General features: G+C 48.6%; 1 protein-coding gene across 11 annotated transcripts in view; it reads left to right on the top strand.

Annotated features, from left to right (window-relative positions):
- robo2 (roundabout, axon guidance receptor, homolog 2 (Drosophila)) overlaps positions 1–21927 on the top strand; it is a 596024-nt gene that overhangs the window by 234259 nt on the left and 339838 nt on the right. For all 11 annotated transcript variants that reach the window (XM_082966746.1, XM_082966741.1, XM_082966750.1 and 8 more), the window contains exon 2: positions 16866–17192. In XM_082966746.1, coding sequence (XP_082822872.1) covers positions 16866–17192 — 327 coding nt within the window. The remainder of the gene's footprint in view (positions 1–16865; positions 17193–21927) is intronic.

The following is a 21927-nucleotide window of genomic DNA, read 5'->3' as shown; positions in this document are numbered from 1 at the left end:
GCACAGAACACAACACAGACAGCACAGAACACAACACAACACAAGCAGCACAGAACACAACACAGGCAGCACAGAACACAACACAGGCAGCACAGAACACAACACAGGCTGCTAAAGCCTCAGCTTAGCGCTGTTCAGTGTCTATCCTGGTCTCTGTTAATAACCCAGGAGAAATCACAGTGCTAAGGTTGACTTAATACCCAGTGTTCTCTTGAAAGAAAGCGCCATTTTTTACACCCTATGGAATTCTTAGAGAAATGTCATGTGTATGGGGGACAGTAGAGAGAGAATAAAAGGGCAGAATGGAAGGTTGATAATAGCACTTAGTGTTTTTTTACCTCCGCTCTGCTAGGTCTCAGCCAAGCATACCCCTGACATTTACTGTGCAGAGAGAGCTAATGCCTGGCTGTCTTAACACAGAGAGATAGGCTGACTGAGAGAGATTATGAGAGTGACAAAACAGAGATTTAGACTAAATGAGGTTTTGAACTTTGTGTAACCACTATGTTATTTGTTATTTCACATCATTATGTAACATTGAAATAAGATTAAAAACAACCCATCTCTCCCTTTTCTACTCTCTCTCTATCTCTCTCTCTCTCTCTCTCTCTCTCTCTCTCTCTCTCTCTCTCTCTATCTCTCTACTCTCTCTCTCTCTCTCTACTCTCTCTCTCTCTCCTTCACACTCTCCACCCCCCTCTTCTCCACCCAGAGTTCTAACGGCTGTGTAACACCTATGAGGAAGGAATTTAAACAGGGGTTGGGGGAGCAGTGAGCGGCACACCTGTGATGGTCTTAGCTGGGCTGAGGCAGGGTGAGGGTAGTGTGTGTATGCCATGATTAATTGAGCATGGTGGCTGTGCAGGAGAAGAGAGGAGAGGCCCCTCACTCACCTGTTTCACACACCTGTTGGAGCATAGCTATGCCTACCTCACCTCTGCACACACGCACACACACACACCACCCACCACCACACACACACACACACACACACACACACACACACCACACACACACACACACACACCACCACACACCACACACACACACACACACCACCCCCCCCCCCCTACACACACGCTCACACACACACACACGGCGGCGGTTTTGCTTAATCCCATCCCCTCTCCATGGTCTACCCTGTTGCCTAAACAACACATTGGGGTCTTGAGGCATGGATGTGCAGACAGCCTGGTAATGTTGATATAATTCCTGTAGTTTTGGATAATTCACTGAAGATTATCTTGTATTTTAAAGCAGCCTATTGATCTATGGCACTCAACCAGCTTGTGAACGAAGCCCAGATCCCCAGTTGTAAAGTAGTTGTGTGGAGCAGTCCTCATCTTAATAGAAGATGATTGGTTTGAGGACATGATGCCAACAGAGAGAGGAGGAAGGGAGGAGAGGTAGAAACAGAGGTCCATTGAGTCTGAACTCAGATACAGTGGTAGAGGAATGAAGGAATGGAGGTAGTGTTGGGGGCTTATCTGTGTTTTCATGTTGCAGATTTGGGTTTGGGGAAGCGCCTAATCAGTTGGTCTCCTGTTGCTTTAACCCTGCACTCAGGTTAACCCTACCCTACCCTCTGGTTAACCCTACCCTACCCTCAGGTTAACCCTAACCTACCCTCTGGTTAACCCTACCCTACCCTCTGGTTAACCCTACCCTACCCTCTGGTTAACCCTACCCTAACCTCTGGTTAACCCTACCCTACCCTCTGGTTAACCCTACCCTACCCTCTGGTTAACCCTACCCTACCCTCTGGTTAACCCTACCCTACCCTCAGGTTAACCCTAACCTACCCTCTGGTTAACCCTACCCTGCCCTCAGGTTAACCCTACCCTACCCTCTGGTTAACCCTAACCTACCCTCTGGTTAACACTACCCTACCCTCTGGTTAACCCTACCCTACCCTCTGGTTAACCCTACCCTACCCTCTGGTTAACCCTACCCTACCCTCTGGTTAACACTACCCTACCCTCTGGTTAACACCTACCCTACCCTCTGGTTAACCCTACCCTGCCCTCTGGTTAACACTACCCTGCCCTCTGGTTAACACTACCCTGCCCTCTGGTTAACCCTACCCTACCCTCTGGTTAACCCTACCCTACCCTCTGGTTAACACTACCCTACCCTCTGGTTAACCCCACCCTACCCTCTGGTTAACCCTACCCTACCCTCTGGTTAACCCTAACCTACCCTCTGGTTAACCCTACCCTACCCTCTGGTTAACACTACCCTACCCTCTGGTTAACCCTACCCTACCCTCTGGTTAACACTACCCTACCCTCTGGTTAACCCTACCCTCTGGTTAACCCTATCCTACCCTCTGGTTAACCCTACCCTGCCCTCTGGTTAACCCTACCCTCTGGTTAACCCTACCCTCTGGTTAACCCTACCCTACCCTCTGGTTAACCCTACCCTACCCTCTGGTTAACCCTAACCTACCCTCTGGTTAACACTACCCTACCTTCTGGTTAACCCTAACCTACCCTCTGGTTAACACTACCCTACCCTCTGGTTAACACTACCCTACCCTCTGGTTAACCCTAACCTACCCTCTGGTTAACCCTACCCTACCCTCTGGTTGGCTGTCTCACAGCAACCCTGCCCTCTGGTTGGCTGTCTCACAGCAACCTGCAGATAGCAGGGAGCCAAGTCAAGGCTGAGTGAGTTACAGAGACAGAAGCACACACACACATACACACACACACACACAGAGAGTATACACACATTTAATTTAGAGCAAAGAAAAGCAAACATACCATGACCTGGAAATACAGTTTAGTAGTTTCACAACCATGCTCAACACATGTTCACAAGTAAGAACAAGTACATTACAGCTCATCAGATTACATCACTGTTGGATTTAGTGCCATTAGATGCTGTGCAGTGGTACTGTTTATTAGGGTTAAAAGCAGCAACAAAAACAACAGGACATACTGTACCTAGTGTTGCCTGTTGTATCTCAGTTTCTTAAACGGGAGCTCAGGGCTGCTAATGAAAATGCATGAGCTCTCCTGTCTGTGTGAGATGGGTGAAGACAGAGAGAGTGCACGGCACTCAAACACACATCCGTCACACGCCGCAGTCCCGCTACGGCAGTAATGCAGCCCAGAGTGGAAGCAGCCAGTGAATCAAGCCCCTATCCACCGCCACACCACCGCACCACCACACCACCGCACCACCAGACCCATCTCCCTCTCCAGCCCCATGGATCACCCAGCCATGACTGCCTGCTCCCTGCCTGGCCTACTACACCTCCTGGTTCTCTGCACCCTGCGAGTCTCTGCTTCAACTAGCCCTGTGCTCCAGCTATATAATAGTGCATGGAGATATTGCATACCTATAAACGTAAAGAAGCAAAGATGTATACATACAGAACCTAGTTGATATGCAAAAGTGCATTGCTATATTTCAGTCAGTATAATTGGAAGACAGCCAACAACAGTTATATTGTATAAATAATCAAACAAAATCTAATTTAAAGATTTAGAAGCAACAATCCAATGTATGCCAATTGTCTGTTAGATAAATCTTCATAGCAGTTGTGATGCTCCATGTCCTTGTAGAATGTGGAGGCAAAGTATCTTTACTAGCCTGTAGTGTCTCACTGTGTCTCTGGTGACCAGGCAGGCAGGCAGGCAGGCAGGCAGGCAGGCAGGCAGGCAGGCAGGCAGGCAGGCAGGCAGGCAGGCAGGCAGGCAGGCAGGCAGGCAGGCAGGCAGGCAGGCAGGCAGGTCTCTCCACAGGGTTGTGTAACAGCAGCCATGATGACAGCCAGGGAGATGATTTATGTAACAGCCCCCAGCGCGGCGAGGAGAGCCTGTCTTTGTTGTGGCAGTGTAAGCTGCAGCACAGGGCACAGTTCAAATGTCACAGTGATTCCTGCTGATTGGACCAACTGTTAATCGCAGCCCTGAACGTTTGAACTCTGGGATTCCACTTGCTGGATTATGATGATGATGATGATGATGATGAATAACGTGCAGAGCTGCTCAGAGACATTCGTCTTTTACAGGCCCTCAGTCAGTAACAGACAGACACACAGTGGCTAAGTGGTGGCCGTAGTGTGTTGCTGAGGTTGCTGACTTTGGTAGCTGATTGCTACTGCTGTGTTTAGAAGTATTGTCCAGAGGAGCTTGAGTGAGTTCCCAGTCCACTTACACCCTGTCCCTCAGCCCTTAGCCCAATGTAAGACACTATCTCTCCAACAGTATTTTCAATCAGAAATACTGTTACAATGTTTTTTCAATTGACTGCCATAGCCCCAAATAAAAAAGTCAACATTAGCTGTTAATTATATATATAATTTTTCACATGGTTGGGGCCGCGAGAATTTTCAGATATTAAAATGGGGTCGTGGGCCAAAAAAGGGAACCCCTGCCTTAGCCCTCCCCCAGGCTGGATGAAGTGTCCCACAGAACAGTGCTTAAATAAATGTCATCCAGGCTCCATATATACTCTAGATTACACAACACTAACAGTACCAGTGTACCAGCCTAAAGGCCATTTGATTAAGTTGCACTCCCCAACGTATAGTCTATCATGGTAGAGGCCTGTGGTCTGTGGCTATAGCACGTCTCATTGCCTACATTCAGACCAGGCCAGAGGCCAGTGGTGAGGTTGTTATGCCATGCTGGACTAGGTGTTGAGTGAAGTCATTGACATGTAGCCGCGGCCTGGCAGATTGCTGTGTGTGTATAGTACAGGTCAGGTGAAGGCAGATTGCTGTGTGTGTTTAGTACAGGTCAGGTGAAGGCAGATTGCTGTGTGTGTTTAGTACAGGTCGGGTGAAGGCAGATTGCTGTGTGTGTATAGTACAGGTCAGGTGAAGGCAGATTGCTGTGTGTGTTTAGTACAGGTCAGGTGAAGGCAGATTGCTGTGTGTGTATAGTACAGGTCAGGTGAAGGCAGATTGCTGTGTGTGTATAGTACAGGTCGGGTGAAGGCAGATTGCTGTGTGTGTTTAGTACAGGTCAGGTGAAGGCAGATTGCTGTGTGTGTATAGTACAGGTCAGGTGAAGGCAGATTGCTGTGTGTGTATAGTACAGGTCAGGTGAAGGCAGATTGCTGTGTGTGTATAGTACAGGTCAGGTGAAGGCAGATTGCTGTGTGTGTTTAGTACAGGTCAGGTGAAGGCAGATTGCTGTGTGTGTATAGTACAGGTCAGGTGAAGGCAGATTGCTGTGTGTGTTTAGTACAGGTCAGGTGAAGGCAGATTGCTGTGTGTGTTTAGTACAGGTCAGGTGAAGGCAGATTGCTGTGTGTGTATAGTACAGGTCAGGTGAAGGAAGATTGCTGTGTGTGTTTAGTACAGGTCAAGTGAAGGCAGATTGCTGTGTGTGTATAGTACAGGTCAGGTGAAGGCAGATTGCTGTGTGTGTATAGTACAGGTCAGGTGAAGGCAGATTGCTGTGTGTGTATAGTACAGGTCAGGTGAAGGCAGATTGCTGTGTGTGTTTAGTACAGGTCAGGTGAAGGCAGATTGCTGTGTGTGTATAGTACAGGTCAGGTGAAGGCAGATTGCTGTGTGTGTTTAGTACAGGTCAGGTGAAGGCAGATTGCTGTGTGTTTAGTACAGGTCGTGTGAAGGCAGATTGCTATGTGTGTTTAGTACAGGTTGGGCCCCCAGACACACCTCCAATTATCCACTCATCTCACAACACCGTGTATCACAGCCACCTGAACTCTGCCTCTCCCTACCTCCCTCTCCTCTCTTCCTTTCCTCCCTCTCCCCTCCTCCATTCCCACTTCCCCCCTCCTTCCCTCCCTTGTCCCCTCTCATCTCCTCCTCCCTACCCTCTCCCCTCCTCCCCTCGCCCCTCCTCCATCCCCTCCTCCCCTCTCCTCCCCTCTCCCCTCCTCTTCCCCCCTCTCTCCCCTCCTCCCTCATTTCTAAAGCAATGAACACCTTATTTATTTCTCCCTATTCGATTTGTCAAGCCCTGCTCTGCTCTGCTCAGCAATGCAATACAGGTAGAAAGAATAAAGAGATTTCAATGCTTGAGGGAGATTCAATCGGTGTCATTCATTTCATTGCTCCCCCTTCAGTAGGTAGTGGCTGTTTAGAGTAGCACAGTGAGGAATTGGCTAAACAATATTCAGTCCACCTGCTACTGCACACTCACACACACTCACACACACACACACACACACACACACACACACACACACACACACACACACACACACACACACACACTCGACGCACACTCACACACTCACTCACACTCTCACACACACACACACACACACACACACACAAACCATGAGCACATCAACATATACATTACACACACACACACACACACACACACACCACACACCACACACACACACACACACACACACACACACACACACACACACACACACACACCACACACACACACACACAGCAAAATCACAAATTCACAGCTTACACGTCTGCAGATATATGTTCTAAATTTCAGACATGAACATTCAGAGCAAAGTGAACCCAGACAGGACATGATCTGAATGTCCGTTTCAGAAGGAGGATCCCAAAATTCAACACAACAGCATTGGAGTGTATGAAGTGTGTAACGTGCAGAGCAGAGGCATGCAGTCAAATGACCAGGCACAGGGCCACTCTGAAGACTTTTCAGGAGGAGAGGGAGGGACCAGCACTGGGAGGAGGGTACATGCTTGAGTGGGCCTCACATTGGAAATCATTTCATCTGCATCACACAGTTCAGTGTCCCTGACAGCACCCTGACAGCCCTGCAGAGAACAAGGCCAGATTCCTCACACTAATTAGCCTGAACAGGGATGGAGAGAAGGAGAGAGCGAGGGAGAGAGAGAGAGGGAGGGAGAGAACCACCCTCATCAATACACTTCCAGTCAGCCACCTTATTTTCTTCTTCCCACTCTCTCATTTATTCCCTCCTTTCAAGTCAGCACTCTCAGCTCTGCTTTGACAGGCCGTCTCCTGGAGGAAGAGGCAGCAACACACTGTTGATGGTAACTGAAGAAGAGACTGTGGAACAGGAAAGAAGGGAAAGAGAGATGGATGATTTTGGAGGGCGAGGCAGAGAGAGGGAAAATGGAAGAGAGAGAGGAAGAGAGAGAGCGAGGAGTAGCTACATGAAATGCAGGGTATGTGAATCAGCCCGGCCCATCGCTGTAGAATCTGATATTCTCTTTCCCACACGCATCTATGTATACACTCTAACTACAGGGGAGGAAAAGGACAAATACACAGAACAGATACAAAGTCAATAAGACACTGCTGCCCAAAATACTAAATCAGAGTGCAGTGCAGTCTGATCATTGTTACAGGCAGAGAGAGCATGTCTACTGCGGTGGAAGGTTTGGGGCAGCTCCTGGAATTACCCTGACAGTCTAGTGTGTGCTTTCAGTGTATAGATCCTAACAAGGATGGGCTCAGGCAGAGTGCAGAGCACGAGTGGAACAGGGCCCAGCGTGTGTCTCTTAAACAGGGCCCAGCGTGTGTCTCTTGAACAGGGCCCAGCGTGTGTCTCTTGAACAGGGCCCAGCGTGTGTCTCTTGAACAGGGCCCAGCGTGTGTCTCTTGAACAGGGCCCAGCGTGTGTCTCTTGAACAGGGCCCAGCGGGTGTCTCTTGAACAGGGCCCAGCGTGTGTCTCTTGAACAGGGCCCAGCGTGTGTCTCTTGAACAGGGCCCAGCGTGTGTCTCTTGAACAGGGCCCAGCGTGTGTCTCTTGAACAGGGCCCAGCGTGTGTCTCTTGAACAGGGCCCAGCGTGTGTCTCTTGAACAGGGCCCAGCTTGTCTCTTGAACAGGGCCCAGCGTGTGTCTCTTGAACAGGGCCCAGCGTGTGTCTCTTGAACAGGGCCCAGCGTGTGTCTCTGGCTGCCTGCCTCTCTTCCTGCCTGACCTGCCTATCTCTCTTCCTGCCTGCCTGCCTACCTACCTCTCTTCCTGCCTGCCTACTTCTCTTCCTGCCTGCCTACCTCTCTTCCCACCTGCCTACTTCTCTGCGTGCCTGCCTACCTCTCTTCCTGCCTGCCTACTTCTCTTCCTGCCTGCCTACCTCTCTTCCCACCTGCCTACTTCTCTGCGTGCCTGCCTACCTCTCTTCCTGCCTGCCTACCTCTCTTCTTGCCTGTCTACTTCTCTTCCTGCCTGCCTACTTTTCTTCCTGCCTGACTACTTTTCTTCCAGCCTGCCTACCTCTCTTCCTGACTTCCTACTTCTCTTCCTGCCTGCCTACTTTTCTTCTTGCCTGCCTACCTCGCTTTCTGCCTGCTTACTTTTCTTCCTGCCTGCCTACCTCTCTTCCTGCCTGCCTGCCTCCATGCCTTCACTGCAGTGGATGGAGATGGAATCTGCTTTGGCAGCGAGTCAGCTCTCTTTCTCTCTTTTTCTCTCTCTTCCTCTCTCTCTTCATGTCTCGCTCTCTGTTTATACTGCTGCAGTGAAAGGATGTGGTCGCATTCCTGTCTGCAGGGGTTAGTTAGTTAGTTAGTTAGAACCTGTGGGATAGGCCAGATTCCAGAGGAGATAACAGGTGTTATGTATGGATGTCTCCTAGAGATGACCTGTGGGATAGGCCAGATTCCAGAGGAGATAACAGGTGTTATGTATGGATGTCTCCTAGAGATGACCTGTGGGATAGGCCAGATTCCAGAGGAGATAACAGGTGTTATGTATGGATGTCTCCTAGAGATGACCTGTGGGATAGGCCAGATTCCAGAGGAGATAACAGGTGTTATGTATGGATGTCTCCTAGAGATGACCTGTGGGATAGGCCAGATTCCAGAGGAGATAACAGGTGTTATGTATGGATGTCTCCTAGAGATGACCTGTGGGATAGGCCAGATTCCAGAGGAGATAACAGGTGTTATGAGTGTCTCCTAGAGATGAGCTGTGTCAGGTAGAGCCAGGACGATACCAGTATCACGATACTCGTTAGTATTGTGGCAAGGAAACAAACCACAAAGCAGATTTATTTTTTTAGGAAAACAGCCCTAATGTTGGAAACAAGCTATAGCACGCAATATTTTACATACAGCAGGTTTTTAAAGGACCAAAGAGATTGGTCTGCTTTATGTTTTCATTTTTACCATGGAAAAAAATATTGCGATACTGGTATCGTCAACGCCCTAGTGTCTGGGTGACTGTGTTAGGGCCAGTGTGGTGTGACGCCATTGACAGCTCCCCTTAAGAAGATGAATCTGGGTAGCGGAGGGGGCTGAGGATTCCATGTGCAGGGTGACTCGGCAGGTCAGCACAGAGGCGTGAGGCAGCCAGTAACATCATCCCATCGCCACATCTAGTTTCCCCCACTGCCCACTCACATCCCCCTCTGATGACATGACAGATATGGCCCTGTCACCCTACACACCAGGGACAGGACACTGGCGGGACAGAGAGGGAAAAATAATGAAGGAGGTACAGGGAGAGTAGGGAGAGATGGACAGAGGAGAAAACCAAGATTAGACAATCAATATTTAATAAATACTATATTTTTTACTGTAAATAACTGTATATTTATTCAGATTCAGCTAACATCTCATGCAGAATGGATGCCTCATTCTAAATGTGTCACACATCTTCAGTCCTAACCCCATAGCTGATGTAGTCTCGGCCAGGGTTTCTATTTGGTGGTTTATGGAGCTTCAGTGACTGGAACACTGGAACTCTTGTGTCCGAGGTTGCCCTTGGATACCTGTGATCTGCACGCGCTCCTGTCTGTTGGCAGAATAACTGATATCTCTTTGGGGAGCCCTTCCTACCTACCCTGGAGGAGACTGGTGTGGCTATTGATTGGGTTGGTGGGCTGGGGATTTCTCCTGGGAGCTAATAAAAATAATTACATCAAGATGATCAAAGGCCCAATCTTCTGGTCTACATATGAATAAATATGTGCTAAAGATAATAGAAAGAGACCTGCTTCTTGTGTGGTCACTGTGTGTGGTAGATATGCTGCTGATGTAACCTGCTGAGCGGAGAACGGCTCATAATAATGGCTGGAATGGAGTCAATGGAATGGCATCAAACACGTGGAAACCATGTGTTTGACGTGTTGGATACCATTTCATTAACTCCGTTCCAGCCATTACTACATATGAGCCCGTCCTCCCTAATTAAGGTGGCAGCGACCACCTGTGGCTGATATAGCCTGCTCTTTCCTCGTCAGCGAGAGAGGAGAAGGAGAAAGAGAGATGCGCTCACACACACATGCAGTTAAACTTTACAGAATCAATTAGCATGAGGTTGTAAGTAACAAGAACATTTCCCAGGACATAGACATATCTGATATTGGCAGAAAGCTTAAATTCTTGTTAATCTAACTGCACTGTCCAATTTACAGTAGCTATTACAGTGAAAGAATACCATGCTATTGTTTGAGGAGAGTGCACAGTTTTGAACTTGAAAAGTTATTAATAAACCAATTAGGCACGTTTGGGCCATCTTGATACAAAAAATGTAACAGAAATGCAATGGTTCTTTGGATCAGTCTAAAACTTTGCACATACACTGCTGTCATCTAGTGGCCAAAATCTAAATTGTGCCTGGGCTGGAATAATACATTCTGGCCTTTCTCTTGCATTGCAAAGATGACGGTACAAAGAAATACAAAAAAGGTAGTTTTTTTCTGTGTATTATATTTCACCAGATCTAATGTGTTATATTCTCCTACATTACTTTTACATTTCCACAAACTTCAAAGTGTTTCCTTTCAAATAGTACCAAGAATATGCATATCCTTGCTTCAGGTCCTGAGCTACAGGCAGTTAGATTTGGGTATGTCATTTTAGGCGAAAATGGAAAAACAGGGTCCGATCCTTAAGAGGTTTTAAACATTTATAGTCAGGCTTTGGCCAAACAGCGATAACATTCAGGCTCCAAAATGAAAATGTCAAAACTCCTCATAACAAATGGAGGTGTGTTGGAGGTTTTTATGTGTCAATGTGTTTTCTGGGATTTGTTTTAATGATTCGGTTTATGACTTCTTGTCAGTTAATATATGTTTTGCTAACACATCTATGGTGAAGAAAGGCCCTGCTAGATCTGAGCCACAGGATTAAGACAAAGAGAGCAGATGCATTTAGACCACTGCAACAACGTTTGAGAAATGTTTCCAATCTTGGTCAAACCCCTGCAGTAAAAAGACAAAAGAGGAGGCAGTGGATGCAGTCATCCCTCATATACTCCCCTCTTTCTCTCTCTCCTATGTGCTTGTTTGTTTGCTGCCTGGTCTGTGCTTTAGTTGAGGAGTGGATGACTGGCTGCTCGGCCCAGCGCACCACGACGTGCTGCTGGTGAAAAGTAATGGCGGTGTTATTGCAGAGCAGGGGAAAGACAGGTATTTGATTGGAACATGTGCCCTGAGACCCTGTGAAGTGCACTCGCCTCAGCTCAGAGAGCACTTGATTGCACAGCACCAATGATCACATTAAGAGGGCAAAAGAAAGCCCATTTACCGTAAAAGGAGTGAGAAGGGGGAACCAATAGGAAGCAGCAAATTGACTTTCTCTCCTGTGAGTCGGGAGGCTGGTGAGCTGTATGGCCTAGTGGCTGATGGGAAGATGCATTAGCCTTTCACTTTGATCCTCTCTGTCTCTGGATCTAGCTGGGGCTGGGGGCATTGCACAGGGAGGAGGGGAGCAAGGGGACTGCGGTGCTGGGGGACACCACTCTGTGTGTGTGTGTGTGTGTGTGTGTGTGTGTGTGTGTGTGTGTGTGTGTGTGTGTGTGTGTGTGTGTGTGTGTGTGTGTGTGTGTGTGTGTGTGTGTGTGTGTGGCGCGTTCATTGCGGTTACTCAGCTGTTTCATATGGCTTCATTTCACAGGTGTTAAATCTTTTGAAATTTTCCCATTCAACCGTTTCATTTACATGTACACGGATGGATTCATTGCAGTATTTTCAGTTTTACCACTGTATGAATATATATTAGCATAGCCATCCTCTGCTAGACAGGAAGGTCAGTCTGACCAGTCACATATGCCACTCTCCTTCCATCTACACAGCTCTGGTTTGCCTGGCAGGGAAAGGACAATAGTGGATGCATCTGCTGTGTAAATGTCCACAGGATACAGGAGAGTAAACAGAGACTTAAGATTTAACTGATTAGAAGGTACTAGATTGGAAAATAAATTAGATTAAAATAAATCAGACTGATATAAATCTAATCGAGTCTCCACAGTTTTGGCGTGGCGCCTGGGCGTTGGTTTGGGTGTAGAGCTACTGTGGGCCCAGTGGATTGTGGGGGAAGCAGATGCTCCAATGAGATAGGAATGAATGGGTTGTTGGCACTTCATCTGGGGGAGAGAGGGTCTCCAAGTCCTTATCTCAACCCGCCATTTATATATGTCATCATGTAAATCAGTACTTCATTCATTAACTCACTTAGCACCACAATACTAACATAAACCCGTACACTCTAACACCATCAGAGACACTGGCTGCAGGGCTAGACTGAGTTGGTGTTTACCTTCCCTAACACTGCTAATGGAGGAAGAGGTGGGAAAAGCCAGGGATAGAGAAGCAGGGGAGAATAGTTTCATTACTGAATTGGAAAAGCAAAATGGCTGGCCACATGGATTTTCTCGTTTCACAACCAATAGCAGATGTATAGGGGAGCAGCTACACAAAGCCATGGAGATTAGATCAATGGAAGATGGACACCAGGAGCTGATTGTGCTTCCCCACCCCCTCCCTTACAAGCCCCTGTCTGTGGCCCCACTTAGGCCCTGGACACCAGGCCTGATCGCTAATCAATGACAGTGAAATGGAGGGAATTAGCCCAAATTAGGTGGAGAGAGGAACAGACAATGGCCCTGTTCTGGGGTCAGTGCACCACTGTCTGATCTGCCTGACCCATGCTAAGAGGAACACACACTCAGGTTTTTGAAGTGTTTTGTTGCTGACTGGTAGGTTTCTCCCCTAGTATGTCCTTTTAGCAGGGGCCCTGGCTGGGGTATAGTGTGTCCTTGTAACAGAGGACCAGGCTGGGGTATAGTATGTCCTTGTAACAGGGGACCAGGCTGGGGTATAGTATGTCCTTGTAACAGTGGACCAGGCTGGGGTATAGTGTGTCCTTGTAACAGAGGACCAGGCTGGGGTATAGTGTGTCCTTGTAACAGGGGACCAGGCTGGGGTACAGTGTGTCCTTGTAACAGGGGACCAGGCTGGGGTATAGTGTGTCCTTGTAACAGGGGACCAGGCTGGGGTATAGTGTGTCCTTGAAACAGGGGACCAGGCTGGGGTATAGTGTGTCCTTGTAACAGGGGACCAGGCTGGGGTACAGTGTGTCCTTGTAACAGGGGACCAGGCTGGGGTATAGTGTGTCCTTGTAACAGGGGACCAGGCTGGGGTATAGTGTGTCCTTGTAACAGGGGACCAGGCTGGGGTATAGTGTGTCCTTGTAACAGGGGACAAGGCTGGGGTATAGTGTGTCCTTGTAACAGTGGACCAGGCTGGGGTACAGTGTGTCCTTGTAACATGGGACCAGGCTGGGGTATAGTGTGTCCTTGTAACATGGGACCAGGCTGGGGTAAAGTGTGTCCTTGTAACAGGGGACCAGGCTGGGGTACAGTGTGTCCTTGTAACAGAGGACCAGGCTGGGGTACAGTGTGTCCTTGTAACAGGGGACCAGGCTAGGGTATAGTGTGTCCTTGTAACAGTGGACCAGGCTGGGGTATAGTGTGTCCTTGTAACAGGGGACCAGGCTGGGGTATAGTGTGTCCTTGTAACAGGGGACCAGGCTGGGGTATAGTGTGTCCTTGTAACAGGGGACCAGGCTGGGGTATAGTGTGTCCTTGTAACAGGGGACCAGGCTGGGGTACAGTGTGTCCTTGTAACAGTGGACCAGGCTGGGGTATAGTGTGTCCTTGTAACAGGGGACCAGGCTGGGGTATAGTATGTCCTTGTAACAGAGGACCAGGCTGGGGTATGGTGTGTCCTTGTAACAGAGGACCAGGCTGGGGTATAGTGTGTCCTTGTAACAGGGGACCAGGCTGGGGTACAGTGTGTCCTTGTAACAGTGGACCAGGCTGGGGTATAGTGTGTCCTTGTAACAGGGGACCAGGCTGGGGTATAGTGTGTCCTTGTAACAGAGGACCAGGCTGGGGTACAGTGTGTCCTTGTAACAGGGGACCAGGCTGGGGTATAGTGTGTCCTTGTAACAGGGGACCAGGCTGGGGTATAGTGTGTCCTTGTAACAGGGGACCAGGCTGGGGTATAGTGTGTCCTTGTAACAGGGGACCAGGCTGGGGTATAGTGTGTCCTTGTAACAGGGGACCAGGCTGGGCTATAGTGAGGTAGGCAGGCAGGGAAGCACGAAGGGCTGTGTGGACGGTACCCTGCTCCTCTATACAGTAACTCATCCACTCACACCTTCACTACTGCCCCAGGGAAGGGCACAGCCTTGTACAAACACACACCTGGCACTGCAGTCTTAATGTCTATCACCATCCTTTTTCCTGCTCCAAGACTATTAAACACTGTATTAGGTTGCATGTTTCGTTGACTGGGAGGTGGCTCACAACAATACATACTCTATTTATTGATCAACAGTTTATTTATTGATCAAGCGTTTATTTATTGATCAACAGTTTTTGTTTGTGGGCATTAGATGACATTCAGAGGAAAATACTAAGTAAGTAGTTGGCTGAGTAAAGCCCTGTTCATTCTGCTCCAGGCCTGCATGGTGGATCAAACTCTTTTCTCTGGAGCTTTTGCAGGGCCTCAGTGATGTAAATGTGGCCTCTGGTATCTTATCTGCAGGGTTAAGACTTTGTCACAGAGAGACACACATGGCACTGAGACTGGGCTGGGGCAGCATTATCATAGCTGCCAGACTGACATTCCTGGACCAGTGTTAGACTCACAATAAAGATCCTGGCTGGCCCAGTGTTAGACTGACAATAAAGACCCTGGCTGGCCCAGTGTTAGACTGACAATAAAGACCCTGGCTGGCCCAGTGTTAGACTCACAATAAAGATCCTGGCTGGCCCAGTGTTAGACTCACAATAAAGACCCTGGCTGGCCCAGTGTTAGACTGACAATAAAGACCCTGGCTGGCCCAGTGTTAGACTCACAATAAAGACCCTGGCTGGCCCAGTGTTAGACTGACAATAAAGACCCTGGCTGGCCCAGTGTTAGACTCACAATAAAGACCCTGGCTGGCCCAGTGTTAGACTGACAATAAAGACCCTGGCTGGCCCAGTGTTAGACTCACAATAAAGACCCTGGCTGGCCCAGTGTTAGACTCACAATAAAGACCCTGGCTGGCCCAGTGTTAGACTCACAATAAAGACCCTGGCTGGCCCAGTGTTAGACTCACAATAAAGACCCTGGCTGGCCCAGTGTTAGACTGACAATAAAGACCCTGGCTGGCCCAGTGGTAGCTCCACTATATAGACCCTGGCTGGCCCAGTGGTAGCTCCACTATATAGACCCTGGCTGGCCCAGTGGTAGCTCCACTATAAAGACCCTGGCTGGCCCAGTGGTAGCTCCACTATAAAGACCCTGGCTGGCCCACAGTGGTAGCTCCACTATATAGACCCTGGCTGGCCCAGTGGTAGCTCCACTATAAAGACCCTGGCTGGCCCACAGTGGTAGCTCCACTATAAAGACCCTGGCTGGCCCACAGTGGTAGCTCCACTATAAAGACCCTGGCTGGCCCACAGTGGTAGCTCCACTATAAAGACCCTGGCTGGCCCAGTGGTAGCTCCACTATAAAGACCCTGGCTGGCCCACAGTGGTAGCTCCACTATAAAGACCCTGGCTGGCCCAGTGGTAGCTCCACTATAAAGACCCTGGCTGGCCCACGTGGTAGCTCCACTATAAAGACCCTGGCTGGCCCACAGTGGTAGCTCCACTATAAAGACCCTGGCTGGCCCACAGTGGTAGCTCCACTATAAAGACCCTGGCTGGCCCACAGTGGTAGCTCCACTATAAAGACCCTGGCTGGCCCACAGTGGTAGCTCCACTATAAAGACCCCTTGGCAGGCCCAATGCCCCCTCTTTTCTCCCCTTTGAGTGAATGTATGTGTGCGTGTTTGTGTGTGCATGCATGCATGTGTGTGTGTAGCTGGATTTCAGATGTATGCTGTCTCCACGCCTCTATACTCTGTTTCCCCTTGGGTCCAATTACCCAGGAGGCCTTAAATGTATGGTAGAGAGGAGCAGATGGCTGGTGTTTGACTGGGGGGAACTGGTGGTTGGACTGGGGTGAACTGATGGTTGGACTGGGGGTAACTGGTGGTTGGACTGGGGTGAACTGGTGGTTGGACTGGTTGTTGGACTGGTGGTTGGACTGGGTGACTGGGGTGGACTGGTGGTTGACTGGGGTGAACTGGTGGTTGGACTGGTGATTAGACTGGGGTGAACTGGTGGTTGGACTGGGGTGAACTGGTGGTTGGACTGGTGGTTGGACTGGTGGTTGGACTGGTGGTTGGACTGGTGGTTGGACTAGGGTGAACTGGTGGTTGGACTGGTGGTTGGACTAGGGTGAACTGGTGGTTGGACTGGTGGTTGGACTGGTGGTTGGACTAGGGTGAACTGGTGGTTGGACTGGTGGCTGGACTAGGGTGAGCTGGTGGTTGGACTGGTGGTTGGACTGGTGGTTGGACTAGGGTGAACTGGTGGTTGGACTGGTGGTTGGACTGGGGTGGACTGGTGGTTGGACTAGGGTGAACTGGTGGTTGGACTGGGGTGAACTGGTGGTTGGACTGGTGGTTGGACTGGTGGTTGGACTGGTGGTTGGACTGGTGGTTGGACTGGTGGATGGAGAGATTTGAGAATGCTAGAATGAAGAAATCTAATTTGAGGAAAACACATGTTAAAAGCATCTGCTGTTCATGTTGTGCTGTTCATCATCTCCTCTTATTCTCCTCTTCTCTTCCCAGGATCCCGTCTGCGCCAGGAGGACTCCCCACCCCGGATCGTAGAGCACCCCTCTGACCTGATCGTGTCCAAGGGGGAGCCCGCCACCCTCAACTGCAAGGCGGAGGGGAGGCCCAGCCCTACTGTGGAGTGGTACAAGGACGGGGAGCGTGTGGAAACGGACAAAGATGACCCGAGGTCTCACCGCATGCTCCTTCCCAGCGGCTCCCTCTTTTTCCTACGTATCGTCCACGGACGACGCTCCAAACCGGATGAGGGCTCCTACGTCTGCGTCGCCCGCAACTACCTGGGAGAAGCTGTCAGCCGCAATGCATCCCTGGAAGTAGCATGTAAGTCAACAATTACATACATTACATGTTCATATTTTTCTCAGTCGTCCTCTTAGGGTTGAATGATTTTCCATACCAACCTTACTGATGAAAGTCCCAGGGTCCTTTAGCTTATTGATGAGCTTTGAGGGCACTATGGTGTTGAACGCTGAGCTGTAGTCAATGAATAGCATTCTCACATAGGTGTTCCTTTTGTCCAGGTGGGAGATGGCAGTGTGGAGTGCAATAGAGATTGCATCATCTGTGGATCTGTTAGGGAGGTATGCAAATTGGAGTGAGTCTAGGGTTTCTGGGATAATGGTGTTGATGTGAATCATGACCAGCCTTTCAAAGCACTTCATGGCTACAGACGTGAGTGCTATGGGTTGGTAGTCATTTAGGCAGGTTACCTTTGTGTTCTTGAGCACAGGCAGTATGGTGGTCTGCTTAAAACATGTTGGTATTACAGACTCGGACAGGGAGAGGTTGAAAATGTTAGTGCATGCTCACAGTTGGTCAGCAAATGCTCGTAGTTCACATCCTGGTAATCTGTCTGGCCCTGTGGCCTTGTGAATGTTTACCTGTTTAAAGGTCATACTCACATCGGCTGTGGAGAGCGTGATCACAGCATAAGATATTACAGTTTTGAATGTCCCTTTGGTGGTTTAATCTTCCACGTAGGTCATCGATTTTATTTTCCAAAGATTGCATGTTTGCTAGCAGAATGGAAGGAAGTGGGGGTTATTTGATTGCCTACAAATTCTCAGAAGGCAGCCCACCCTATGGCCCCTTTTTCTCTGCTTTCTCTTCACGGGGATCTGGGCCTGTTCCCGGGAAATCAGTATATCATTCATGTCGAACTTGTCAGACTCGTTAAAGGAAAAAAAGGATTCTGCCATTTCGTGGTGAGTAATCGCAGTTCTGATTTCCAGAAGTTATTTTTGGTCATAAGAGAGCAACATTATGTACAAAAATCTGTTAAAAAATCAGTTACAAACAACGCAAAGAAACGAACAAAAAAACGCAATTGGTTAGAAATACGTAAAACATCAGCCTTGCTCTCCGGCGCGCCCGGCTAAGGGCTGTATCCTAGCATTCCACGTTGCATCGTGCATAAGAACAGCCCTTAGCCGTGGTATATTGGCCAAACACCACAACCCCTCAAGCCTTATTGCTTAAGAATAGACTCCCTAATCACATGACATGCTAGTATTTATTGTGTCTTGCTTTAGAAATCATGCTGTTTCTGAGTGACTGAAAGAGCTGGAGAGGTCCTCTATGTCATAGCCTACATTAAACCCAAACTAAAAGCGGGTGAGGTATACTATCAAGAGAACATTTGATCTGTGCTTTCATAGTTTTTTGCCATGTATTCTGAAGAGATGATTACACAGCATTGTGTTGTATTTTGAGTGAGTAGACATAATTGTGTGGATAAACGTTCTAGCCCAGGGGAGGGATCATGGTGTTTGAGGTTAGTGAGGGATCCTGGCAGGCATTTGAGTTGGACTTGTCCAACTGTCATACTACAGGCAAAGCTATTGCAGAGGGATTGTGGGTTGGAGGGTGGAGAGTGGAGTGACAGTCACAGATGAAAGCTCCCGATTGACAATTGACACTGGCTTCCAGGGCTGTGCTGTGCACTGCTGTGCTGGAAGACACTGACATGCAGGCTGCACCTGACCCAAAGATCAGCTTACCTTTGAAGAGTCTCACAGAGGCCCCAGGGGCCACAAACTCTCTGGACTGGGGAAGGTTACAGGACAGACAGTTCCTTCAATTAACCCTGTGGAATATGTTCCTTCAATTAACCCTGTGGAATATGTTCCTTCAATTAACCCTGTGGAATATGTTCCTTCAATTAACCCTGTGGAATATGTCTGTGTTTGTACTGCACCCTGCCTTTACACACCGAGACCTAGCCTGTGTTTTAGTACCACATTTGATGAATTTATTTTGGACCCTTCTTCCATTTGTTGTGCATAGGGCAGGAAAGAGTGAGTTGGGCTGCCAGGTTTCAGGTCATTAGTAGTGAAACAGTATTGGACTGGGGCCATAGGGGAATTGGCTGGACCGGCAGCTTAAGTGAGAGTAGCCTTTCATGAAGTCTGCTCCTCCAGCTGATCAATACACAGTACTTTCTATGCATTGTTATGAAAATAGAGGCCATCCATCTTGGAAAGGGGAAATGATGATACATCATGGAATGGATAGTTAAATCAGTGTGGACTGTTCCAATTGTGTATGGTTTCATTCTGGTGTGAGTTATGATGGGTTTTGTGGGTGTAAGGAATATAGACTGTGGGAACTCGGGGCTAAACATGTCTCATTGTTTCTGGGGTGATAACTTTGACTAGTGGTGAGAGCTGTAGTGATAATGTTGACTGGTGGTGAGAGCTGTAGTGATAATGTTGACTGGTGGTGAGAGCTGTAGTGATAATGTTGAACAGTGATGATAGCTGTAGTGATAATGTTGACTGGTGGTGAGAGCTGTAGTGATAATGTTGACTGGTGGTGATAGCTGTAGTGATAATGTTGAACAGTGATGATAGCTGTAGTGATAACGTTGACTTGTGGTGAGAGCTGTAGTGATAATGTTGAACAGTGATGATAGCTGTAGTGATAATGTTGACTGGTGGTGAGAGCTGTAGTGATAATGTTGACTAGTGGTGATAGCTGTAGTGATAATGTTGACTGGTGGTGATAGCTGTAGTGATAATGTTGACTGGTGATGATAGCTGAAGTGATAATGTTGACTAGTGGTGAGAGCTGTAGTGATAATGTTGACTGGTGGTGATAGCTGTAGTGATAATGTTGACTGGTGGTGATAGCTGTAGTGATAATGTTGACTAGTGGTGATAGCTGTAGTGATAATGTTGACTAGTGGTGAGAGCTGTAGTGATAATGTTGACTAGTGGTGAGAGCTGTAGTGATAATGTTGACTAGTGGTGAGAGCTGTAGTGATAATGTTGACTGGTGGTGATAGCTGTAGTGATAATGTTGACTAGTGGTGAGAGCTGTAGTGATAATGTTGACTGGTGGTGATAGCTGTAGTGATAATGTTGACTAGTGGTGATAGCTGTAGGGATGGGAGGGGGTGTTAGGGAAATGGACTGCGTGAATCGCGGGGATGGGGTGGGGGTTGGTTGCCGGGGCCAACCGGCCGCCTCTGATCCTGTCCCCGCCCCTCCCATGGGCCCCTCCCTTGGCCCCTCCCCAGGCTTCCCAGAAGCCCCCAGGTGCTAACAGTGTGACAGCAGCTTGATCTATCGATCGCTGTAAGAGGCCTCTCCCAGCCTAAATGAAAATTCATGAAAAATGTATGAAGTCTCCAGATTATCCTTTTTTCCCTCTTGCTGTTTCGACTCTCCCACTCTCTCTATTTCTCTCCTGGTCTCTCTCTCTCCCAGGCTTGGGTGGTCAAGGAGGGTTTAAATTAGGTTTTGAATGCTTTAGTGGCTCAGAGGTGAGGGGTCAGGGGTTATAAGTTCAGCAGAAGACAGAATAAGGAAAGACCAGAGAGAGGAAAGAATAGGAACAGTGATATGATGGAGTCCAGGCTTTCTCCATTCTCTGGGTGCTAACTAGAGCCAGGTCTTATAGGAGGAGCAGGGGGCTGAGAGGTGATTTGGGGGTCTACTAAATCCAGTGATTATGGTTATCAGCACCTTCCATCCCTACTGGGCTTCTAACCTTTCTGCTAATCACATTAGCACTCATTTAAGTCACATTCTAATCTGAATCCTTGTAAAATCAGTGGTTTATTTGTGATATCCTCCATGCCCACCTCTGCCTTCGATCAACCTCTGCCCTCCTCTTCCCCTGTATTGAGCCCACCTCTGCTCCCCCCTCTCTTCCACCTCTTCCTCCCTCTCTCATGAGTGGTTGAGCAGGACCCCGGTGAGATACTTGAATTGCAGCTCTGAAACAAATTGAAGTCAGTGTCTGCTGGGTCGAGGAGCACGACTGAGCTCTGGACACCACACTGGGCTCCACTCGCTCAACACCACCACCACCACCACCACCACCACCACCACCACTCTCAACTGCTGCAGAAGAGGGAAGAGGGAAGAGGGGAAGAGGGGAGGAGGGGAGGAGGCTTCTAAAAAAGAGTCCCTGGCTGCATTATTAATATGAGCCAGATTGGCCTGACCAGGACCAGTACATTGACTGAGCTTAGCTCTCCAAACACGTCCCTTATATTCAATATTATCCAATGAATACACACTGCTGCCCTACTCAGAGATATATGAGCGGACCTTGCCTTTCTTTTTGCAGTACACTGGCTGAAAGGGTGCACCAGATTTCATTATGGCTTTTCTTTCAGTGTCTTACATTTTCAGTTATTAGCAGAAAGAGAGAAAAGGCCTCTGTTAGTTGGCGCCTACAGAGTATCTTAGCAGTGAGCTTTTGATAATCTAATGCTGCCTGACATGCTTCCACAGACTGACCCCAGGCCTGCTCCTCTGCATGTATCTCACCACTGCAGATAAGAGAGAGATGCCTTCCCAGTCCCACCTTTCTCTCTATTCAACATTAACTGGGTCAATGAGTAGGTTCATAAATCATAGTGAACCTCATGGAAGAGCAGCGCTAGCCCCAGTCACTTCGCTGAATACATTTGCGGTGGAAATCTGTGTGTATTATGTAAGTGTGACAAGATGCAGCTGGGCCAATAGGATCCACAGGAAAATGTTAATTGTCTCTTCAGGTGGGGAGAAGCTCGTGTGCAGCACCGCTCCAGATACACATATGT

The sequence above is a fragment of the Salmo salar genome, chromosome 20, assembly GCF_965601325.2.
Source record: "Salmo salar chromosome 20, fSalSal1, whole genome shotgun sequence".
In the NCBI taxonomy this organism is placed as follows: domain Eukaryota; kingdom Metazoa; phylum Chordata; class Actinopteri; order Salmoniformes; family Salmonidae; genus Salmo; species Salmo salar.
This window is presented reverse-complemented; position numbering and strand designations above follow the sequence as displayed.